The sequence below is a fragment of the Suncus etruscus genome, chromosome 1, assembly GCF_024139225.1.
Source record: "Suncus etruscus isolate mSunEtr1 chromosome 1, mSunEtr1.pri.cur, whole genome shotgun sequence".
NCBI lineage: Eukaryota > Metazoa > Chordata > Mammalia > Eulipotyphla > Soricidae > Suncus > Suncus etruscus.
Window position 1 is genome coordinate 190,775,418 of NC_064848.1, and position 21,242 is coordinate 190,796,659.

The 21,242-nt window shown below is 53.1% G+C and overlaps 1 protein-coding gene across 1 annotated transcript; it reads right to left on the reverse strand.

Moving 5' to 3' along the window:
- Positions 1-11: 11 nt before the first annotated feature.
- Positions 12-17,367, reverse strand: ETV4 (ETS variant transcription factor 4). Its single transcript, XM_049781778.1, is given in 13 exon segments — positions 12-825; positions 1,102-1,203; positions 2,030-2,202; positions 2,380-2,448; positions 2,591-2,665; positions 5,674-5,942; positions 6,441-6,605; positions 7,203-7,279; positions 7,281-7,324; positions 9,143-9,196; positions 16,679-16,726; positions 16,980-17,073; positions 17,257-17,367. Coding segments are annotated over 13 exon segments (1,455 nt in total). The 5' UTR covers positions 17,317-17,367; the 3' UTR covers positions 12-600.
- Positions 17,368-21,242: the final 3,875 nt, after the last annotated feature.

The following is a 21,242-nucleotide window of genomic DNA, read 5'->3' on the forward strand; positions in this document are numbered from 1 at the left end:
CACACAACAACTGACAGGAAGCAGGAGCCTTTATTGGGGCCCACCAGACAGGCAGAGGGGGGACTTGAATTCCCAGGTCTGGACCCAGAAGACAAAGACCCCGGCGGGGTTCAGAAGCCCTATTTGCCAGCAGCCCCCTGGTGGTCCCACAGTCCTGATCCAGCCTCCTGCTTCTGGCAACACAGAGCACCAAGAACTGACAGGTAGAACCACCCAGGGTCACAGCTTGGAGCAGAGAAGAGGGTTCAGATTCAGGCTCGCTCCCCTGCAATGGGAGATCTGGAGTGCATTGCAGCCCTCACTGCCTGGAGGAAGTGGGAACACCACCCTCCAGAACAGACACACTTGTTCTCCAGTGAGGAGGGTCTTGAAGCAGGACCTAAGAGGGAACCAGAGCCTTAAGCTCCCCACCTCCACCTGTACACTGGCCATGTCCCTATTCCTTCCCAGAGACCAGGGAGCAGCTCAGACAGGCCAGGTAGGATAATGGGACGTGCCCCCAAGACCTCCGTGGGCCACAGAGTGAAAGGTTCCCAATGCCAGATTCATCTCTATGTACACAGGGCAGTGCCCACGATAGCAGGGGGCAGCTGCTAGGGGCTAGTAGGAGTAGCCGCCCTTGGGGCCAAAGGGCTGGGCAGGGCCAGCCATCTCTGGGAGGTAAGCAGGGCTCTCATCTAAGTGTGACAAAGGGACTGTGTCCTCCTCACTGACAGGCCGCTCAAACTCAGCCTTGAGTGCTGGCCGCTGATTGTCCGGGAAAGCCAGGGAGAAGAGGGCCTCGGGCTCACAGACAAACTTGTACACGTAGCGTTCACCTGCCACCTGTGACAGGAAAGGCGACAGGTCATGATGCCAGCCAGGCTCAACCCCAGCATAGATGGGGACAGCCCGCCCTCCAGGAGACCAGCCCACTGGTTCTGCTATGAAGCCAGTCAGCTCCCTTTTGATGCCGCTGTCATCCCGGCCTCTCCAGCCTTTGGACCTTTCCTTCCAGTCATAGCTTGGTCCTCTTGTAGGAGCAGGAAACCTTAAGGTGACCCCCAGACTTGAGACGTGCTTTCCTGCCCCCACCCTCTCATCCCCGGGTCTTTGCCTGACCTTCTGCATGATGCCTTTCTCATAGTAGTATCGGAGTGAGCGACTCAGCTTGTCATAGTTCATAGCGGGCCGGTTCTTCTGGATGCCCCAGAGCCTGGCAACCTGAGCAGAGGAAAAGGAGGTGGGGGGTGGCAATTCTTGGTCAGTAGAGGAGTGGGAGCCAAGTCAAAAAGAACATTTGAGGGGCCAGAGAAATAGCATAGCAGTAGGGTGTTTGCCTTGCACGCAGCCAACCCCCGATGGTTCAATTCCCCGCATCCCATATGGTCTCCTAAGCCTGCCAGGAGCAATTTCTGAACGGAAAGTTGAGTAACCCCTGAGTGCTACCCAGTATGACCCCAAAACCAAAACCAAATAAAATAGTACTTTCTATTAAGAAGAAAAAAAGGAAAGAAAAGAAAGAACACTTGAGGTGCTGGAAATGGGTTAAGGTGCTTGCCTTGCATGTTGATAACACCAGTTCGATCCCCGGCACTGCATATTGTCCCCTGAACACTGTCAGGAGGGATCTCTGGCAGAGCCAGGAGTAGTCGCCTGAGCACTGCTGAATATGGCCCAGCACCCCCCACTCACTATCCCCCCCAAAACATTCGAGATTCATGGCCTGCGATTCAATGACCCAGGCTTGGCCAGAACTTATGTTCCGTAAAGCATAGGCCACCAGTTCCAGGCTCACATCTATTTCCCAGTTCACATGCGCAAACCTCAGAGATATTGGGGGTGTGGGGAACATCTAAAAGGCCCATATAGGGGCTGGAGAGATAGCACAGTGGTAGGGCATTTCTCTTGCACACGGCTGGCCCAGGACGGACCTGGGTTCGATTCCCGGCATCCCATATGGTCCCCCAAGCCAGGAGCGATTTCTGAGCACAGAACCAGAACATCACCGGGTCTGGCACAAAAACCAAACATAAAATAACCGACCCACCTCCTCAGGCTCGATGAGTTTGAACTCCATCCCCCGGCCAGTCCAAGCAATGAAATGGGCGTTGGTGGGGTCATCCAACAGGGCCACCAGAAACTGCCAGAGCTGCAGTGCACCCCGGCGCTGGTAGGGCGGGCCTTCTCGAAATGCCCCAACCCCTTCCTGCTTGATGTCTCCTGGGGACAGAGAAGCAGGAGGGTGGGACGCCTGTGCTTTCTGGATCCCCAAGCAACCTCTTCCCTCTCCTAGGGGGGATCTCCAGGTCCTTCGCCAGGAAATGCAAAGTGACTCCTGGGATATACCAGCAGAAGGAAGAAAGCTAAGATGCGACCCTCTCAGGAAACTTCTCTGACCTTCAAATTTCTCAGGGACGACGCAGACATCATCTGGGAATGGCCTCAGCGGTTTCTCGTAACCATAACCTTAAGGAGGAAATTGGGGGGGGGGGGATCACAGATCTGTGGGTTCACTGGTAAAGACTCCAGAGACGCCTGAACAAGGAGAATCCCACCTCCCCATCAAGGCCTTTTCTACCTTGGAAGGAAGGTGGGGGAAATGTCTTACCCACAGTGCCATCCCCAGGGGAAGGCCCAGAGAAACCCTCAGCGTGGAGGTACACAGAATTACACCCGGGGAAATCTGTGGGAGAGAAAGGGCAAAACGGGGTGACAGTGAGGGTGGGCGCTGTGGGCACATCCAACATCTCCCTCCCAGCCGGGCTTCCGGCTCTTGGCCCAGCTGCCACCCAGGCAGTGATCAGGCCCCTCAGCTTGAGGGCTAGGCCCAAGAGCATGGGTGGCAGCAGCCGAGGGCCGGGCAAAACACTGTTCCACCAGCCAAGATTCCAGGGAGCAGCTGCTTCCTGTGAAATTTAGCGGGGAGAAGGGAGGGGGAGGCGGAACCTGGGGGGGGGTGGGATGAGGGGGAAAAGGGGGTTCAGCGTCTGCCTTTCTTGGAATGGATCAAGATCAAGGTCGGGGCGGGGGGCAGGTCAGGTTCCTAGCAGAGATAGACACAGACAGACAGACAGACAGACAGACAGACAGACAGACAGACAGACAGACACAGACCGTTCTGGGGCGGTGGAACCATGTGCCCGGGAAGAGCCAAGAGACCACATTCCACTCCATCTCTCCACTTCCTTCCTTGGGGGCACCTCTTTCCTCCTCCTCCTCCCTCCACACAGGCCAAGTGCATCCACCCATTGGTCCAGCCGGCCGCCCTCCCTCCCTTTCCACTCCCCACACCCACGGAGGCGACGGTGAAACCCGACACCCCAGAGGGGGTTGGTGGGGGGGGGGCGGGCTCATTCCTGCCTCCATTTTGTGAATGGAATTCCTGACTCCATTCACAGGAAGCCGAGGGAGGCGCCTCGAGCAAGGAGGGAGTTCAAGGGCACCACGTAACTCGAACCCTCCGTCCCGGGGCTCCCCGCAGGCCTTTGAAGGTCAGCGCGCCGCCCTTCCCGAGTCTCCCTGCAGCTCCTCCCGGGCACTGCCCGCGGATGGAGAGGGAAGGCCGGGCGGCCCCCCGTGGGGGCTCAATCCCCCCCAAAAAGACTAACCTAGGCCCCAAGAAAAAGGAAATTTAAAAAGCTCTCGCCAGCTGGGTCCCAGCCCCGTCGAAATCTCTCTGAATGAATGGTCCTAATGCCAAGTTTGCAAACGGATCTGCCCTTATCACAAAGTAGCAGAAGCCAAGCCAGACAGGTTCGAATCCCAGCATAGACTTCTGAGCGCAGAGCCAGGAGTAAACCCCTGAGCGCAGCCGGGTGGGACCCATAAAACAAACAAACAATAACAAAGTAGCAGAAACCTTGGGGATGGGAGATTTGAACTGGATCCATTTAGGACCCTGAGTGCTGTCTCCCCAGGAGGCCAGGAGCTAGAGTGCAGGGAGGGGGGGGTCCCTTAGGGGACTGGAAGGAAGCAACGCAAAAGTGAATGTGTGTTCACGCCTCTGACACTATCGTAACCCCGAAAGAGCAAAACAGTTCAGGACACACTTCTGGCCAGGGCAGCGGACCAGCCGTCAATATTGATGGGGACTCAAAAAGGATGCAGAAACCAGTACTAAGCTCCGAATTGCCAAGGGGGTGGCTAGTTCCGAGGCCCTGTTTGTCCTCATTCAAATCTCTGTATTTAAACTACAGTGTGTGTGGGGGGGTGAAGACCAGGGATTAATCTGGCCATCTCTGTATCTACATACATCTCAGTTCTATATACACAAGCAGCTTTTGATACAGGAGGTTATTAAAATTCAAATGGAAAATGGAGAGTCAGAGAGAGAGAGAGAGAGAGAGAGAGCACAGCGCAGCCACCCCGGGATGGACCTGGGTTTGATCCCCGGCATCCCAAATGGTCCCTGGAGCCTGTCAGGAGTGATTTCTGAGAATAGTGCCAGGAGTAACCCGAGAGCCGCCGGGTATGGCCCCCAAACCAAAAATAAAAAAAGAATCTCATAAGGAAAATGGTGAGATAAGGGGCCCGAAGAGATAGCACAGTGGCGTTTGCCTTGCAAGCAGCCGATCCAGGACCAAAGGTGGTTGGTTCGAATCCCGGTGTCCCATATGGTCCCCCGTGCCTACCAGGAGCTATTTCTGAGCAGACAGCCAGGAGTAACCCCTGAGCACCGCCGGGTGTGGCCCAAAAACCAAAAAAGAAAAAAAAGAAAATGGTGAGATACTATTGGTTGCTGTGTTGCTGTCCTTGCATATAGCCAACCTGGGGTTCGATCTCCAGAATCACAATCTGGTTCCTGACCCACCATCACAAGGCTCCCTTAGCTCCGTCAGGAGTTAGCCCTGATGTACCCAGTGTGTATCCACCCCAGGACATTAAAAAAAAAAAAAATTAGTTCTAAACCATCCCAGATATATGGGTCAACAGTAAAAGCATATGACTTGCTTGCATGAGACCTAGATTCAATCCACTGACCAGAGGGGAGGGGAAGTAAATTTAGGAAAGTGGATTGAGAAGAAAACTCAAAAGCTGGAGCCTGAGCAGGAGTTTATGGGTTCATTCTCTGGTAATACCTAGTCCTTGGGCTTTGGGCTAGAACAGAACCCTAACCATAAGGATGGTGCCCCCCCAAAAAAAATTGATAAAAAGAAATTAGGACCAGGACAGCTGGAAAGGCTGAATGCATGTTTCCCAGGTGGGACGCAGAGTCAATTTCTGGTGTTATTGCTGGGAGCAACCCCTAAGCACAGAGTTGGGAGTAGCCTAAGAGCACTGCTGGGTGTGGCCACACATATAGGACAAAAAGAAAATGGCCATTCTTGAACCATAGTATGGCAAAAGAGTACAGCGCATAGGGTGCTTGCCTTGCATGCAGCCAACCTGGATTTGATCCCCAGCATCCCATATGGTCCTCCGAGCCCACCAGGAGTGATCCCTGAGCACAGAGCCAGGAGTAAGCCCTGTGTACTCTGCACCCCCAAAAAAACGTACACACAAGTGAACACACATACACACAAAAAATAACCAATGTTGTGAACCTATGAAATAAAGAGATTGGAAATGTATGATAGATGAACTGGAATGTACAAAAAAGACTACAGATTTACTCCATTCCATGCTACCAACCCTTCAATCAATGCCGCCCCAAACTCTTCCACCCCCTCCCCAGGAGCAAGCATCTCTTACCTGAGTCATAGGCGAAGTCCGTCTGCTCCTGTTTGATCACCACCCCCACCCCTGGGTACCTGTGCCCAGTGGCCCCACCCTGGCCCACAGGGGGCTGGCCCGCCTGCTCATACAGGGGGTCAAGGTATTCCTGCTTGAAGCTCTGTTGGGGGTAGGGAGGGCAGGGCTCCGACAGCTGGTGCTGGTAAGGGGTTTGGAGGGGGTCCCGGGACCCTCCCTGAGAGGAGGTGAAGGAGTGGCCAATGTCCAGGGGTTGCTGGAAGACGGAGCTAAAGGTTGGATGGAAAAGGAAGAGAAGACAGTATTATTATTATTGTTGTTGTTGTTGTTTTGGTTTTTGGGCCACACACGGCGACATTCAGGGTGTTACTCCTGGCTACGTGCTCAGAAATCACTCTTAGTTTGGGTGACCAGAGATCAAACTGTGGTCCGTCCTGGGTTAGCCGAGTGCAAGGCAAATGCCCTACCGCTTTCGCCACCACTCCAGCCCCGAGAGTACAGTATTAAATAAGTCCCCCACGCCTGCCACTCGAGGGAACACTCAGGGATTGGGGGACCAAGCAAGCACTGGCCCATTGGTCCTAGGGCCTCTTACTTATTCTGTTTTGTTTTGTTTGGTGCTCATGGGTTACTACTCCTGGCTCTGCATTCAGGAATCATTCCTAGAGGTGCTTGGGGGACCATATGGGATGCCGGGGACTGAACCTGGGTCAGCCTCATCCGTATGCACTGTTCTATTTCTCTGGTCCCTCCCGGGGGCTCCTTACCTGTGCTCCCCGAGGTACCCATGGCCAGGGTGGGGCTGGGCGGCACCAGAGGATCTCAGGAAATTCCGTTGTTCTGCCCGGGTGAAAGGCTGCAAGGGTGACTGTCCAGGGGCACCAGGGGCAGGAGACTTGATGGCGATTTGTCTAAGGGGGTCAAAAGCCATGAAGTTGAGGGGAAGTAGAGGAACATCTTTTTTTTTGGGGGGGGGGGGTTTGGGCCACACTCGGTGATGCTCAGGGGTTACTCCTGGCTATGCACTCAAAAAATCACTCTTGGCTTGGGGGACCATATGGGATGTTGGGGGATCGAACTGTGATCTGTCCTGGGTCAGGAGAATGCAAGGCACACGCCCTACGCCCTACCGCTGTGCCACCACTCCGACCCCGGGGGGGTGGGGGGGGGAATCTTTCAACCCTTTATATGGGGGAGAGGGGTGTGAAGTTACAAGGAAGAGCTGGGAAAGGAAATGCATCAGGCCCAGGAACTCTCAGCCATTGTGCAGGGTGAAACTCAAGGGGGGGGGGGGGGGCGAATGTGCTCTACAACTGAACTGCACTTCTGCTCCCCAGCACCTGGCCTTAAAGGGGCAGATTAGGTTCCAACAGCAATACTAAGCTTTGGTCCCCTTTTACAAGCTAGATCGCACCACAAAGGCCAGGAGTGGTCAGGCGCGGGCCCTCCCTGTACCCCACACTCCTAGATCCAGACCTTCCTCCTCCGAAGAGCCTCCCCAAAGCCCTCTGGAACGGGGGCTCCACCTGGAATAAAGGCACTGCTCCCCATGGTAAGGGCGGGGGCAGCTTCTGCTGCAGGGCACAGCTGGCTCTGTGCGGGGACCTCCGGGGCTCCTTCTTGATCCTGGTGGTGGGGCTGTGGAAAGCTACTGCGGGAGGGGGGGCAAGGGAGGGCAGAGCACAGTTCCAACGTGTCCCCAATATGGTCTTAGAAGGCCAGCGAGGGACCCATGACCACGTAAGCCCCTCTCTGTCTTTCTGTTCTAAGATCTGTGGTCAGTGCTTCTAAGAACAGTTGGACTATTAACATGATGCTAGTTTTATGTAGCAAATCAGCGTCCTCTATTAACCAAACTAATTTGGGTTTGTTTTTGGTTTTTGGATTCAAGGCTTAGTTCTGGCTATGAGCTCAGGAGTCATTCCTGGCAGGCTTGGGGGAACCAAACGGAGTGCGGAATAGAACCCTGGGTCAGCTGCATGCAAAGGAAAGTAAACCTACCCTCTGTACTATATCACTCTGGCCCCCTAAAGTTAAACATTTTGGGGGTTTTTTTTTGTTTGTTTGTTTTGTTCTTTTTTTTTTTGGCCACACCCAGTGGCACTCAGGGGTTACTCCTGGCTCTGCATTCAGTAATCACTCCTGGCAGGCTTGGGGGACCATATGGAATGCCATGGATCGAACCTGGGTCTGTCCTAGGCAAGGCAAACGCCCTACCACTGTGCTATCTCTCCAGCCCCAGGAAGACTTTTGTAAGAGTGCATATCTAACCTGGGGCCAGAGGTTTTCTCTGAATGTCCTGGAAAATCCCAAGGGCTAAAGTGATGTTTTAGTGTTTGGGGCTCTAACAAATCTTTCATTTTCTGTCAGCTGAGTAAGAGTAAACACATGCTCCTCGATATCTGAATCATATCTGCTTTTACCTCGGCCCCTGGAAGATCCTCAACTTCAGCTACCAGGCCTAGCGGCTGGAATTCTGCTTACTGCAGAGTCTGAACTGTCCCTTATCTGTTGTTCCGATTACTTGTGTCCTCTTTCATCTCATTGGAGCAGACTGCTGAGAGCAGTGTCTGATAGTAAAGCAAAGTTTCTCAGCAAAATTACTGACATTTGGTCCAGATATCTGTGTGTATATGTGTGTGTGTGTGGGGGGGGGTTGTTTAGCACTTGTGTGTGTGTTTGTGTGTACGCAGGCTTTTAGCAACGTCCAAGCCTCTATCCATAGACCACAACACCCTCTCTACCCCCAGTTGAAACAACCAAAAATGTCCACAAACACTGTCACAAGTCTCCTAACTCAGGTTACATCTGGACCTTGTTTATCCAAACCCCTTATTTCTGAAATAGGAACTGAGGGACTAGAGAAGTGAAGTGTGTATTCTGAGGTCACACAGCTAAGACCGGAAGCCCACATGGTACCACATGGGAACTAAGGTCATTCACTCAGCCAAAGACTGATGCTTTCGGCCCCATTCGAAGAAAGGGGAACCCTGCCATCCACCCCTCCCTCCTTTCCTTTTTTTTTTGGGGGGGGGTTGGGGCCACATCCAGCGGCACTCAGGAGTTACTCCTTGCTGTGTGCTCAGAAGTCACTCCTGGCATGCTCAGAGGACTATATGGGATACCGGAATCAAACCCGGGTCCATTCCGGGTTGGCCACAAGGCAAATACCCTACCACTGTGCTTTCTCTCTGGCCCCCATCTACCTTTTTCTTAGGAAGGAACTTGCTGTTTTCTGGAGAGAGGCTTTTTCTTTTTGTTTTTGGACCACATCAGGCTTACTCCTGGCTCTACGCTCAAGGTATATTCCTGGCAGGCTTTGGGGCCTAGCCAGGTCAGGTAAACGCCATATTCACTATGCTATTTTTGGGCCCCACAAGCTGTTCTACTGTGAGCCTCAATCCAGGGACTCATTTCCGGCCCCTCCCCTGCTTCTCCCCAGTCTTCCTCCCCAGAGCTCCCTACTCACAGTTTTCAGAATGGAAATCAGGAACAAACTGTTCATCACTGTCCGGTACCTGAGCTGTAGAGAGAGGTCAGAGGTGAGTGGGGGCCGGAGCCTTGGGGGCAGCCCGGTAGAAATGTTTATTAGAGCCTGGCAGTGCAGGAGTGAGAGGGGAACCAACTTCCCAGGCCCAAGGCAAGTCCACCCAGGGCTTTGGATTCTCTCTAGGAACCTGTCGGAGCAGATTCCAATGTCCTTCCTCCAGCTTTGTCTAGTTCTCTCAATGAAGCGCAGAAGGCTCAGAGCATCATCTACAAAGTTTCCTGAAAGCTCAGAGCAGCCCTGGGACCTAGCAGGAGTGGGCAGGAAGTCCAACGTGGAGACTATCAAGTCATGAGTCAGATTTATCAAGGATCACGTGTGTGCAGGGGGGACAGGGAGTTTCCCCTCACATTCACAGGGCTTGGGAATCTGTACTTTTATTTTGGTTTGGCTTGGGGACCACACCCAAAAAGCTCATGCTCTGCACTTAAGAATTATTCCCGGGGCCAGAACAATAGCAGTGGCAGGGTGTTTGCCTTGCACAAGGCTGACCTGGGATGGTCCCCCAAGCCTGTCAGGAGCAATTTCTGAGCACAGAGCCAGGGGTAACCCAAGTGCCACCGGGTGTGGCCAGAAAACAAAACAAAACAAAACAAAATTATTATCCTGGCAGGGCTCAGGGACCCATATGGGATGCCAGGAATCATATCTGGGTCAGCCACATTCAAGGCAAGTACCCTACCACCTATACTGTCGCTTTGGCCTGAGAATCTGTATTTTAATCCCCTCCCGGGAAAGTGTTGTAACAGGTGCAGACATTATCAAATGGAGATGGCAGGAGAAAAGAGGGGGGAGTCTAGGAGGTATGAGAGGAGGCTGGGGATACTAATGTAGGGGGCCTCATCTCTTGGAGGGGGCACCTGTAGAGAAACCTGGGGGAATAAAGGGTAGCCCAGGGGCCTGTGTGAGCACAGCTGGGCTTGGGGCTTAGGCAGGAACATTCCAGCAGCATCCCTATCTTCAACCTTTTTTTTTTTTTCTAGGCCATTCCTGGCCTTACTATGTGTTTCCACCCAGTCAGGAACTGAGATGGCATCAGGAAGAGTGTTCGGTAGATTTTGAATTTAAATAGAGGGGAAGGGGAGGGCCCAAAGCCAAGGAGATTGGACTCTTGTTCCCCAGGCTTCTGCTCTCTACCATGGACAGTGGGGAAACTGATGGATAAACGGACGTGGGGGAGGCTGGAGGCCCCTTCTACACCTCAGAACCTGATCAAGCACCCACACACACACATACCACCACCGCACACACACACACTTGGTTCCTTCCCTCCTGGGCCAAGGCACCAGCTTTTCATATTTGGATCCCAGCCACCTCCGGAGCTTAGCTAAACTCCCCTCTCCCACTCTCCCCTCCCACCGTCCATTGTTCTCCACCAAGCTATCAGATCTCCTCATCACTATCTCTCTCTAGCTTAAAAAAGCAGGAGCCTTAAACTGTCTCCAAGGCCGCTAAGTCTCTAGCTCTGCTTCCAACTATAAACCAACCTCCAGAGTTCTGGCCTCTTTCTAGTCTTGAATCTGACCGACTCTGTCCTTCTCACCCCATCTCGGCCAGCCTGTTCTTTCAGGCCACTGAAGTCTTAATTCCCTGGCCTGCCTGCCCAGCGGCCTTCTCTGGCAACGGCATTTGGTCACCTCCTCTAATATTCTGTGCCTCTAATATTCTGTACCTGGGTGGGGCTGACATATTTGTGTTTGCCTGGTTATAGCCCAGCTTCTCCAGCCAGACCCAAAGATCCCCAAATCAAGGGTTTTCACTGTGTGTTTTCCATTCACTGCACCCCCCCAGCTGCCAGAACTGGTCGGGCTCAAAGCAGTCTTTGTCAACGCGGATCACAGTCCCAGCCCTCACAGTTCAATTGTGAGCTTGTGAGCAAGAAGGGAAGAGATGTTGACTCTCTCATATTGAGCCCCCCTCAAGTCAGGCTCCCCACTCAGCCCCAGGTAACATTAGAGGAGGAGGAGGAGGAGTCCAAGGAACAACTTAGAATTGATCAGTCATTGGGCAGGCGGAGTCTTCACCAACTAGTTTTATTTGTTGGTTTTGGGGCCACACCCAGCAGTGTTCAGGGCTTACACCTGACTCTGCTTGGGAGACCATATTGAAATGTTGGGATTGAATTTGGGTTGCTGTGTGCAAGGCACATTAACCACTATACTCTTTCTCTCTGGCCTTTACCCAGTTGTTTTAAATATCAGAGTGCCGAGTGCTTTTTATATAAGTTTGAAGACCATCAACTTGTCAGAGGGAGAGGCAGAAAGGTCGAAGATAATAAGCAGCTAGGGGCAACTACAGAAGTGATGGGAAATCCATGGAAAGCAGTTCTAGGGTTAGGGTTAGGGTGGTGACGCAATGGTAGGGTGTTAGCCTTGCAAGCGGCAGAGCGAGGCTGGACCTCGGTTTAATTCCCCGATGTCCCATATGGTTTTCCAAGCCAGGGGCAATTTCTGAGCCCATAGCCAGGAGTAACTCCTGACTGTCACAGGGTGTGGCCCCCTACACACACACACACACACACACACACACACACACACACACACGGGCAATTTCTGAGCCCATAGCCAGGAGTAACTCCTGACTGTCACAGGGTGTGGCCCCCTACACACACACACACACACACACACACACACACACACACACACACGGGCAATTTCTGAGCCCATAGCCAGAAGTAACTCCTGAGTGTCACAGGGTGTGGCCCCCTACACACACACACACACACACACACACACACATACACACACACACACACACACACACACGCAGTTCTAGAAGCAAGGAAAATAGCTCAAAGGACTGGAGCACATGATTCTGAATATCCTTTCCCTTCCCCACCCAAGTACCACTACTGGGAGTGACCCCTAAGCATTAGGCAGCTGGGAGGAGTCCCTGAGTATTACTTGGTGGTCCCAAACAAAAAAATAAAAAAAAATTCTACAGTGCTCAAATACATCAGCAGAAAAGGAAATTCCTTCGCAGATACAAAAACTCTTAGTCACACACTTGTCAGGAGAGTAAGAAAGTTTAGGAAACCAGCCTGAATCCAGACCCCTAAAGGCTGGTTAAAGACAGGGAGTGGCTCCGAGAGAGTGCACAGTTATTGCAGGTTTAAGTCCTACCTCTGCATGTCCTATCCCTAGCACCACCATGTGTCCTCCATCCCTAACCATGACAAGAGTTTTCTCCCCCCAAAAGTCTTATCCCATAGGCTCCAGCCCTTAGGGTTCATCCCCAACAAGGCAGGCATGGGAGACAACAGATATACATACGAAGGGGATCATCCTGCTCAGCTGCCCACACTTTCCCCTGCTGTGCCCTCCGACCCCCCAACAGTGGCAGGATGGGGGGGGACAGAGCAGGATGAACAAATCTCCCTTCCTTACTACCCAGGCAAGGGAGGGGGTCCCGAGGGCTGAGAAGGTGCAGAACTTGGGGGAGGGCTGACGCACTCTGGGCCCCTCTGGGGCTTCATTAGCTGGACAGTATTCCACTGGAGGTAATGGGCTGGGGGTAACCTCTTACTGGCGTCAGAGGGCAAGGGTCACGTAGATGCCACATGTGCCTCTAAGGGGGGGCTCACATGAGTTCTGTCCTTCCCACCATCAGGCCTAAAAGGTGTCCATATCCCTCCTGGCAGTGGGGGTGAGGGGTCCAACCCCAAGATTCTCAGACTCAGAAGTTCATCTGGGGAATGGCCAACCCCCCCCCTCACTTGCGTGAACTTCTCCCCTGGAACACAGCCACTTCGGGGGGTACAGGCTCGGCCATCGGGGGCATCTGAGACTTGTCCAACAAGGCTGGAAATAGGGGTTCCTGGATAGCGGGAGAATTTCTCACACCGTATGTGTTCAGTCTTGCGTGCGTGCCACTCGCTTCCTTTACTTGTTAACAAGGCTGTGCCATGTGCCAGACTGCCCCCTACTCCATCCTGGCACTAGGGCGGAGCTTATCTGCCCGCAGACATGTGAGATGATGGCGGGTGGGGAGGATGGGGGCTAAGTCAGAGCAGTAGCAGGTCCAGAGAGAATTTTAAGGGCGATTCCCCCAAGATAGGACTCAGGAAAATAAGAGGTTGGGCCCCTCCCTAACTGGGCTTCGGAAGATTCCAGAGATTCAAACATCTAAGATAACCCAGAGTGGGCACCTCCCTGCACCTCCTCTGCCCCCCTTCATCTTCCCATTTAAGGGTGAAGGAACCTCTGATGAAGTGGGGGGCAAAGGGGGCATTCTCCTAGCTTGTGTTCCATTGTCACCCCTGGCCTATCTTTCCATCTTACCCTGCCCCCTCCTGGCAGCCTCTATGCTAGAAGGAACCAGTTGTCTCTCCATGGAGGGGACATTGTCCTCAAGAGCTTTCTTTCTAGAAGGGGAGGAGATAGATGGAGAAGGAAGTATGGTGGCTAAAAATATGGAGGTGAGGGGAGAGATTAAATCCATAACTCCCCCAAAGACAAATCTCTAAGATGACGGTATACCAGACCCACACCTCTAATTCCTTTGAATTCAGGGACCCACTCCCAAGAAACATACCCTCCACTCACAAACAGGGTCTCATTTGGGACCGAAAAATGCAATGAGTTTGAGGGAGGGAGAAAACTAAAAGGCAAGGGGGCTGGAGATACCCAAGAAGATTCTGGAGCGGCAATGCAGATAAAATATTCATATTCCTTTACAAGATCATGTCCCCCAACAATTTTACACACAAAAGCAAAGGCATATTGGTTCTAGGGTGCTGGCAACTACTTTAAGGGCTTCAGGCACCCAGAGAGCCCCCCAGCCTCTTAGAAACATGTTATACACGCAGTCTGTATTCCTTTCTACCAAAGCTCCAAACCCAATGTTTGGAGGATTCCTGAGAGCCCCCCATAAATTCAGAAAGGAACCCCCAGCCGAAAGCAGTGCATCTTTGACCATAACTGGATACCACCTAGGAGCAACCTGCCAAGTCTTTCTCCAGCAACTCAAGCAGAACCCAGGCACCCCCAAATCAGACACACCCTCCTAGCCTAGCTTTGCCCCTCCCCACTATCTAGAAAACCCCCAACCTCCCTTCTGCAAAGCCCACTCACACTCACCCCAAGGATGCCCGGACTCCGGACTTTGGACCCACAACCACATCCGCCCAGATCTGATCCGACCTGGGCATCCCCCCCCAGTTTTTCACAGCTCCACCCACCCAGCCCAGACCCACAGTTTCTCTGCAATTCAGGCCTTTAGGAAGATACCAAGATGAGGGAGAGGGAGCGGCTGGACTTCGGGCCACCCCCACCCCCTTCTTCCTGATGCGCCCCACCTCTGGCATGTTTCCAAAGGAGCTGGTTCCTTCCTCCCACCCCCAGCCACCCCGAAGCTCCCCCTGAGCAGCAGGGGTCACTGACCTGGTGGGAAGAGGCAGGAGAGGAGGCTGGGGTGGTGGTGGGGTGGTGCAGGGGGACAGGGCCCCGGCAGCTGCATCTGTCTCCGCAGAGAGGAGCAGGAGGCCTCAGCATGCCCCCTCAGGCCTGGCCATCCACTGGCAGCCGGGAACCCGAGATGCTCCCTCAGAAGGAAGGAGAGGGAACCAAGGAGATCCCAGAGCACCCCCCCACATCACCTACCCCACCCACTGGATTTAAGTGTCCGGGGAGTCCCAGGACAGCAATAAGACATCGACACGCCTCGCTTGCACACGGACACAGAGAGACACTCGGGCTCTCTCGAGACCCCACTAACCACCACGGGGTGGGGCTGCCAAGATTGAGAAGAGCAAACCCCCCCCCCCACACACACACACCCTACCCTGATGCCTTTCCCCTTCCAAACCTAAACAAATGGACCTGCTACTGCCAGAATGGGCATTCTGCGCCTACACTCCACTCCCCTGAATCATAGCCCTGAAAGCTGCCCACTGCAGGAAGCTCAGGGACCCCTCAGCTGACAGCAAAGGAGCCTGGCGGGCCAGCCAGAAAGCAGGCGTGGGGAAAGGAAGTCTCTGAGCCCCTGGAAAATGACACCTTCTGCTCCAGCCCAGCTCAGCCGGAACCTGGGGAGGAGGATGGGCGCACTGGGCAAAGCTCGCCTGAAACTCAGAGCTGGGTATCCGGGGCTTGCAGAGACAGGGGAGATGGTACAATGCCTCTAGGACCCCCCAGGTCTCTTTCAGCATCAAGGATGGTCAGTCAGCCATAAACTGCACAAAATGTTTTGCTTTCGGTTAGCTACCCTGCAAACGCACCTATTTTTGAATTGTCCCTGTTCCAACTATTAAACAAGGGGCCTTCCCGGCTATCTCAAGCCTTTTTTTTTGTGGTGTGGGGGAGACACACTCAGCAGTGCTCAGGCATTACTCGTCTCTGCATTCAGAAATCATTCCCCGAGGGCTTGGGGACCATATGGAAAGCCAAGGATGGAACCCAGGTGGTCTTGTGCAAGGCAAGTGCCTTACCCGCTGTAGTATTGCTCCAGCCTCCATGTACCCTGAGCTTTCATAAAAGGCTCCAGAAGGGCAGGACTGGAGCTTTCAAAAATGTTTACTAAAGATACCCAAGAGAAATGGGGTCATCAGAGGAAGGAGAAAACCCCTTGATAATAATAGGATAGGGGCTCCTAGTATTACGTCCTCGTCTTGGTTTAAGAGAGTTAAACTGCAGGGGCTCTAAAATGGGGTCATTAACCCTTCTCTGAGGCAGTCCCATCCCAATTGTCTACCTTCCATCAGCAGCCCCACCCTCAGACCCCACCAAAACAAGTGGACCCCCCTCAGAATACACCTTCCCTAATCATTCACACTTAACCCCGCAGCAAGCAAAGGACTTGCTGGGGCTGGATGTAATCAGGAGGGCAGGAGATGGGATTGTTAGCTGCCTTCAGAATTATAATCAAGGCTATTTGGGGGTGCTGCGGGGACAAGGGTTTGGAGGGTGCTGTGCCCTATTGCAGCAAAGTGCGCAAAAAAAAAGAATAAACTTTTGTTTTTCTTTTGGCTCAGACCATAAATTATTTGGCACAGCGTTTGGGAAGAAGAGAAACCACGAGGTTTAAAAAAAAAAATCAGTGTTTTGGCAACTCCTGAAAATAGGTACAAATGAATTGCTTCTCATCCTCAGGTTCCTCTAACCCACACCCCAAAAACACACCTCGGCTGCAGCCCAACAAACTTTGCAAATGAAAATTTCAACCAGGAAAATAGGCCTGGGGCCAAGTTCCATTCAAATAAGCAAATACCCCACACAATGGTCTGATTCATCCCCAGGCCTAGTTACACAAGCCTGGCTCAGGGTAGGGAAAATAAATATCAATATAAGTGTCCACGCTGGGCCCTGGGGAGCGCAGGAGGCAGCGGACTTGGGGAAGGGGGGGCTTAGCGAGTGTGTGTGTGAGGGGGAAGCAAGGACAGAGAAAGAGGTCCAGGCAGTTATCAGCCCTAGAGAGTAACCTCCCAGCCCCAATAGAAAGAAAGGTCACAAAACTACTCACCTTCAGCCAGCCACGTCTCTTGAAAGTGACTGAGATCCTGGAAGAGATCTGAGGGGTGAAGAGCGGAATTGGAGGTGAGGCAAGGGGGATGATGCAAGGAGAAAAAGTCGGGGGGGGGAGGAACCGCAGTACCCCCCCACCTCGAGGGTAGAGGCCTAGAAGAATTGACTCCCTCCCCAAAAGGGTGAGTGTTTTTGAGGGGAAAGGCTCCAGGCCTCCAAAGTATGTGTGTGGCAGGGAGGGTTGGTTAATCCTTCCAGTATATATATATTTTTTTCTTTCCAGTATATTTTTTTTTTACCTTCTGAGTCGGGGGGCGGCAGGGAGCCCGGATCCACGAGCTTCCCCTGGGGGACCATCAGAGCTTCGCGCAAGATTCCATTGCCAGGCGATTTCTGCAGAGAAGGGGGTTGGTTGGAATGCCCAGGGGTCACCCTGGGCCACCTGGTCTGTCTTGGGAGTGGTGGGTGATCCGGAGGTCCCCGGGACTGAGCCTGGGTGGTGGGTCCCCCGCAGGGCTGGCAGTCGGGCCAGTGTCCGTGGGACGGCCCCCCCCGGGGTGCGGGCGTGGAGCTCACGCTGCAGAAGGTGTAGGGCACTTGCTGGTCCAAGTATCCGCCTTTCATCCTCCGCTCCATCCGGCCGCTCCCTCCGGCCGCGCGGCTCGGCTCGTCGGGCCCCCGCGCGGGGGCAGGAACCTGGCAAGGGGGGGGGGCGGGTGGAAAGGGGCCGCGTCCGGGTCCGGGGCCGCGGGCAGTCTTGGGGGGGGCGGGTCAGGGCGGCGCGTGCGGTCCGGAGGTTCGATTCCTCCTAGAGGGCAAAACTTCTGCGACTCACTCACTCCGGCCGCCCACTCGAGGTTTCCTTGCTGCAGCCCAATTTTTTTGGGGGGGTTTCACCCAGGCTCCCCTCCTCTCGTCCCAGGAGACCAGACCCTGTAGGTCCAACCACACCTGCTCCGGGGAGCAAGGTTCGATCCCTTTCTTGCAAAGCCAGCTCAGTTACATAAGACATGTGTGTGCGAGCATGTGCGTGTGCGTGAGCGCTCCAGCTCGCTCGGAGGGTCGTGTCCCATTCGCGCGCCCCGCTCTAGCCCCTAAAATCCGATCCCCGCGCCTCCTACCGACCCCCCACCCGCACCCCAACTCCATCCAGCCTTGGAATCTGCGGAGGCGGCAGTGGAGGGGCGTAGGAGCTAGGTAGGGGGGAGATCCCCTTCCTGCAGCCTCACCTGAGGCCGGAGCGTCAAAGCTGGAACCCCCCGGGGGGAGATTCGGAGCCTATACCCCCGAAGGCGACGGGGTTAGGCCGGAGCGAGGCGGCCCCGGCCCCCCGGGGTCCCCCGCGCACCGGCCGGTTTTCCAGGCGCCGCCGACTGTTGTGAGCAGCCCCGGGGAGCTGCTGATTGGTGCATTTCCTTCGCCTCCTCGGCCTCGACTCTCGGAACACCCCCACTCGCCCGCCCGCACCCCCCTCCCACCACCACCACCACCACCACCACCCCGTTCCCTTTGTTTCATTGACTTTTGTGAATGAAACCCCAGGGCCGGGCACGCCAGCCAATCAGGAGACTCGCCCGACCGGACTAGGGGCGGGGTTTCCCAGCAGCGGGAGCCAATCAGAAGGCAGGGGCGGGCTCTGGGCTTCATTCAAGGCCTGAGCTCCCCATTCATAAAAAAAAAAAAATCACACCGCGCGGCCGGAGTTCATTCATAAAAGAGAGCGGAGTGAAAAGGAGGGAAGCCGCCGATTTGACTCAGGCTGCTCGGCTCGGCTCGGCTCTTCTCTTGCTCGGGGTCTGAGGCGCTTGGAACTCCTCCTGCTTCTTGGCTTTTGCACACGTCTCCTCCTGTGCATCTGCGTGTGCGTGGGAGTTGTGAACATGCCCCCCAGGGGGTGGGGAGCAGGGAAGTTGGGTGCCCAGAGGAACAATATCAACACAGCATTTTATGAAATGCTTTTTTTTTTTTTTGCTCTCATGTGCTCCTTTCTTTCCCAGACCTGGCAAAGTGGTTCTTTTCTTTCTTTCTTTTTTCTTTCTTTCTTTCTTTCTTTCTTTCTTTCTTTCTTTTCTTTCTTTCTTTCTTTTCTTTCTTTCTTTCTTTCTTTCTTTTCTTTCTTTCTTTCTTTCTTTTCTTTCTTCTTTCTTTCTTTCTCTTTCTTTTCTTTCTTTCTTTCTTTCTTTCTTTCTTTCTTCTCTCTTTCTCTTCTTTCTCTCTTTCTCTCTTTCTCTCTTCTTTCTCTCTTTCTCTCTTTCTTTCTCTTTCTCTTTCTTTCTCTCTTCTTCTTTCTTTCTTTCTTTCTTCTTTCTTTCTTTCTTTCTTTTTCTCTTTCTTTCTTTCTTTCTTTCTTTCTTTTTCTCTTTCTTTCTCTCTCTCTCTCTCTCTCTCTCTCTCTCTCTCTCTCTCTCTCTCTCTCTCTCTCTCTCTCTCTCTCTCTTCTTTCCGTGGTTTTTGGGTCACACCCGGCAGTGCTCAGGGATATTCCTGGCTCCATGCTCAGAAATCGCTCCTGGCAGTCACAGGGGGGACCATATGGGACGTCGGGATTCGAACCGATGACCTTCTGCATGAAAGGCAAACGCCTTACCTCCACGCTATCTCTCCGGCCCCTCTTTCTTTCTTTCTTTCTTTTTTTTCCATTGAAAATGAAAACTCAGCTCAGTGATGAAGGCTGGCATTCGGCACCCCTGATTCTGATTCACTCCCTTGCGTTCGTCGTTCAGACCTCAGAGCCCTTTAATAAGACAATCGAGTGAACTGCAGCTCTGTGGCCACAGCTGATATCCAGTAGGCACAAGGAAAGAGTGTAAGCTGGCATGGAATCCAGGCTCCCCCCCAAGGGGCTAAGCTCTTGCACAGCTGTTCTGTGACCCACTTTCCATTGATTGCAGCATCACAGCAAGCAGAAGCGTCAGCTAGACTCGGGAAAGTAAGAGCCTTTCCCTCTCAGCCATCTTTCCTCTTCCCTGAGAGCAAATGTAGGGCATTAGAGACTAAAAAGCCTCCAAGGATTCGGTGATCCTGGCGCACCTGACTTGTTTCTGTTCTAGCTCAGGAGCTAGTCACAGTCTTTCTTTGCTTCCTTCCTTCCTCACCACAGTCCACAGACTTTGTCGCTGGGCGTCAGCACAGTTGTAACCTAATCAGACGCTTGATGGTAATTTAGGTTCTAGTCACAGGGTCACAAAGAACATAATGCCACTCTATTTCTTTTTTTTTTTTTTTTTTGGGGGGGGGGTTCATACCTGATTGTTTTCAGGGCCTGGCTGTGTGCTCAGCGATCACTTCTGGTGAGACCCAGGAGACCTTGTAGAGTGCCCAGGATTGGGTTGGCCACAAATGCTAACATGTTGTACTATCTCTCCAGTCCCCTTTTTTTTTTTTTTTTTTTTGGTTTTTGGGCCACACCCGGTAACGCGCAGGGGTTACTCCTGGCTATGCGCTCAGAAGTCGCTCCGGGCTTGGGGGACCACATGGTACGCCGGGGGATCGAACCGCAGTCCGTCTCCTAGGCTAGCGCAGGTAAGGCAGGCACCTTACCTCCAGTGCCACCGCCCGGCCCCCAGTCCCCTTTTTTTTGTGTTTTTAGGCCACATCTATACTCGGATCTGGTGAATTATTCTTTCAGACTTTTCTCTAGTGTCTCTCTCCTGCTTTGAAGACTTTTGTATACTCTGACTCTATTCCTTAAGAGCCCCATACCAGGAGTTAGAGAGAGAGAGTACAGAAGTTAGGATGCTTACCTTGAGCGTGGCCAACCTGGGTTCAATCCCCACCACCCCCTATGGTCCTCAGAACCTGTCAGGTGTGACCCTGAATACAGAAGTTACCCCTGACCATCTTCCTGAGTATCAGAAAAAAAAGAAAGGGCCCGGAGAGATAGCACAGCGGTGTTTGCCTTGCAAGCAGCTGATCCAGGACTAAAGGTGGTTGGTTTGAATCCCAGTGTCCCATATGGTCCCCCGTGCCTGCCAGGAGCTATTTCTGAGCAGACAGCCAGGAGTAACCCCTGAGCACCACCGGGTGTGGCCCCAAAACCAAAACCAAACCAAACAAAACAAACAAACAAACAAAAAAACCCAATCTCACACCTTATCTCTGAGAGGGCTATCTGTTTTGTTTTGTTTTCTGGCTTCCTGGTATAATCACAGCAGAGTGTGTGAAGAACTCTCTGGGATGGCAAAGAGGAATTCTCATTTGCCCTTAAGATGGCCCTGTCGTTTGTCTTCTTGTGTAGGAGGGTCTCCAGGAAAACTTGTTTAGCAAATACTTACACTAAAGACCAAACTCGAGTTTAGCAGGAACCCTGCCTTAGGAAGGAGAAACAAGCCCCAACAAATCCCAGCTTTGGGCTGCATGGAACCAGTTTAGGGAGGAGCTTATGTCTAGGAGACAGAAGAAGAGCAAGGACAGAGGGCTCTTCTGAAAAAGCCACATGCAAAGTCTCGGAGACGAGTGATTTTCATAAACCTGACTCCCACCAGGGCCCACGGCCTATGTGTTTGAATCCCAACATTTCTCTGAAGGACCTCTGCTTCCGTGGAGAGTGAGTCCTCCCTCCT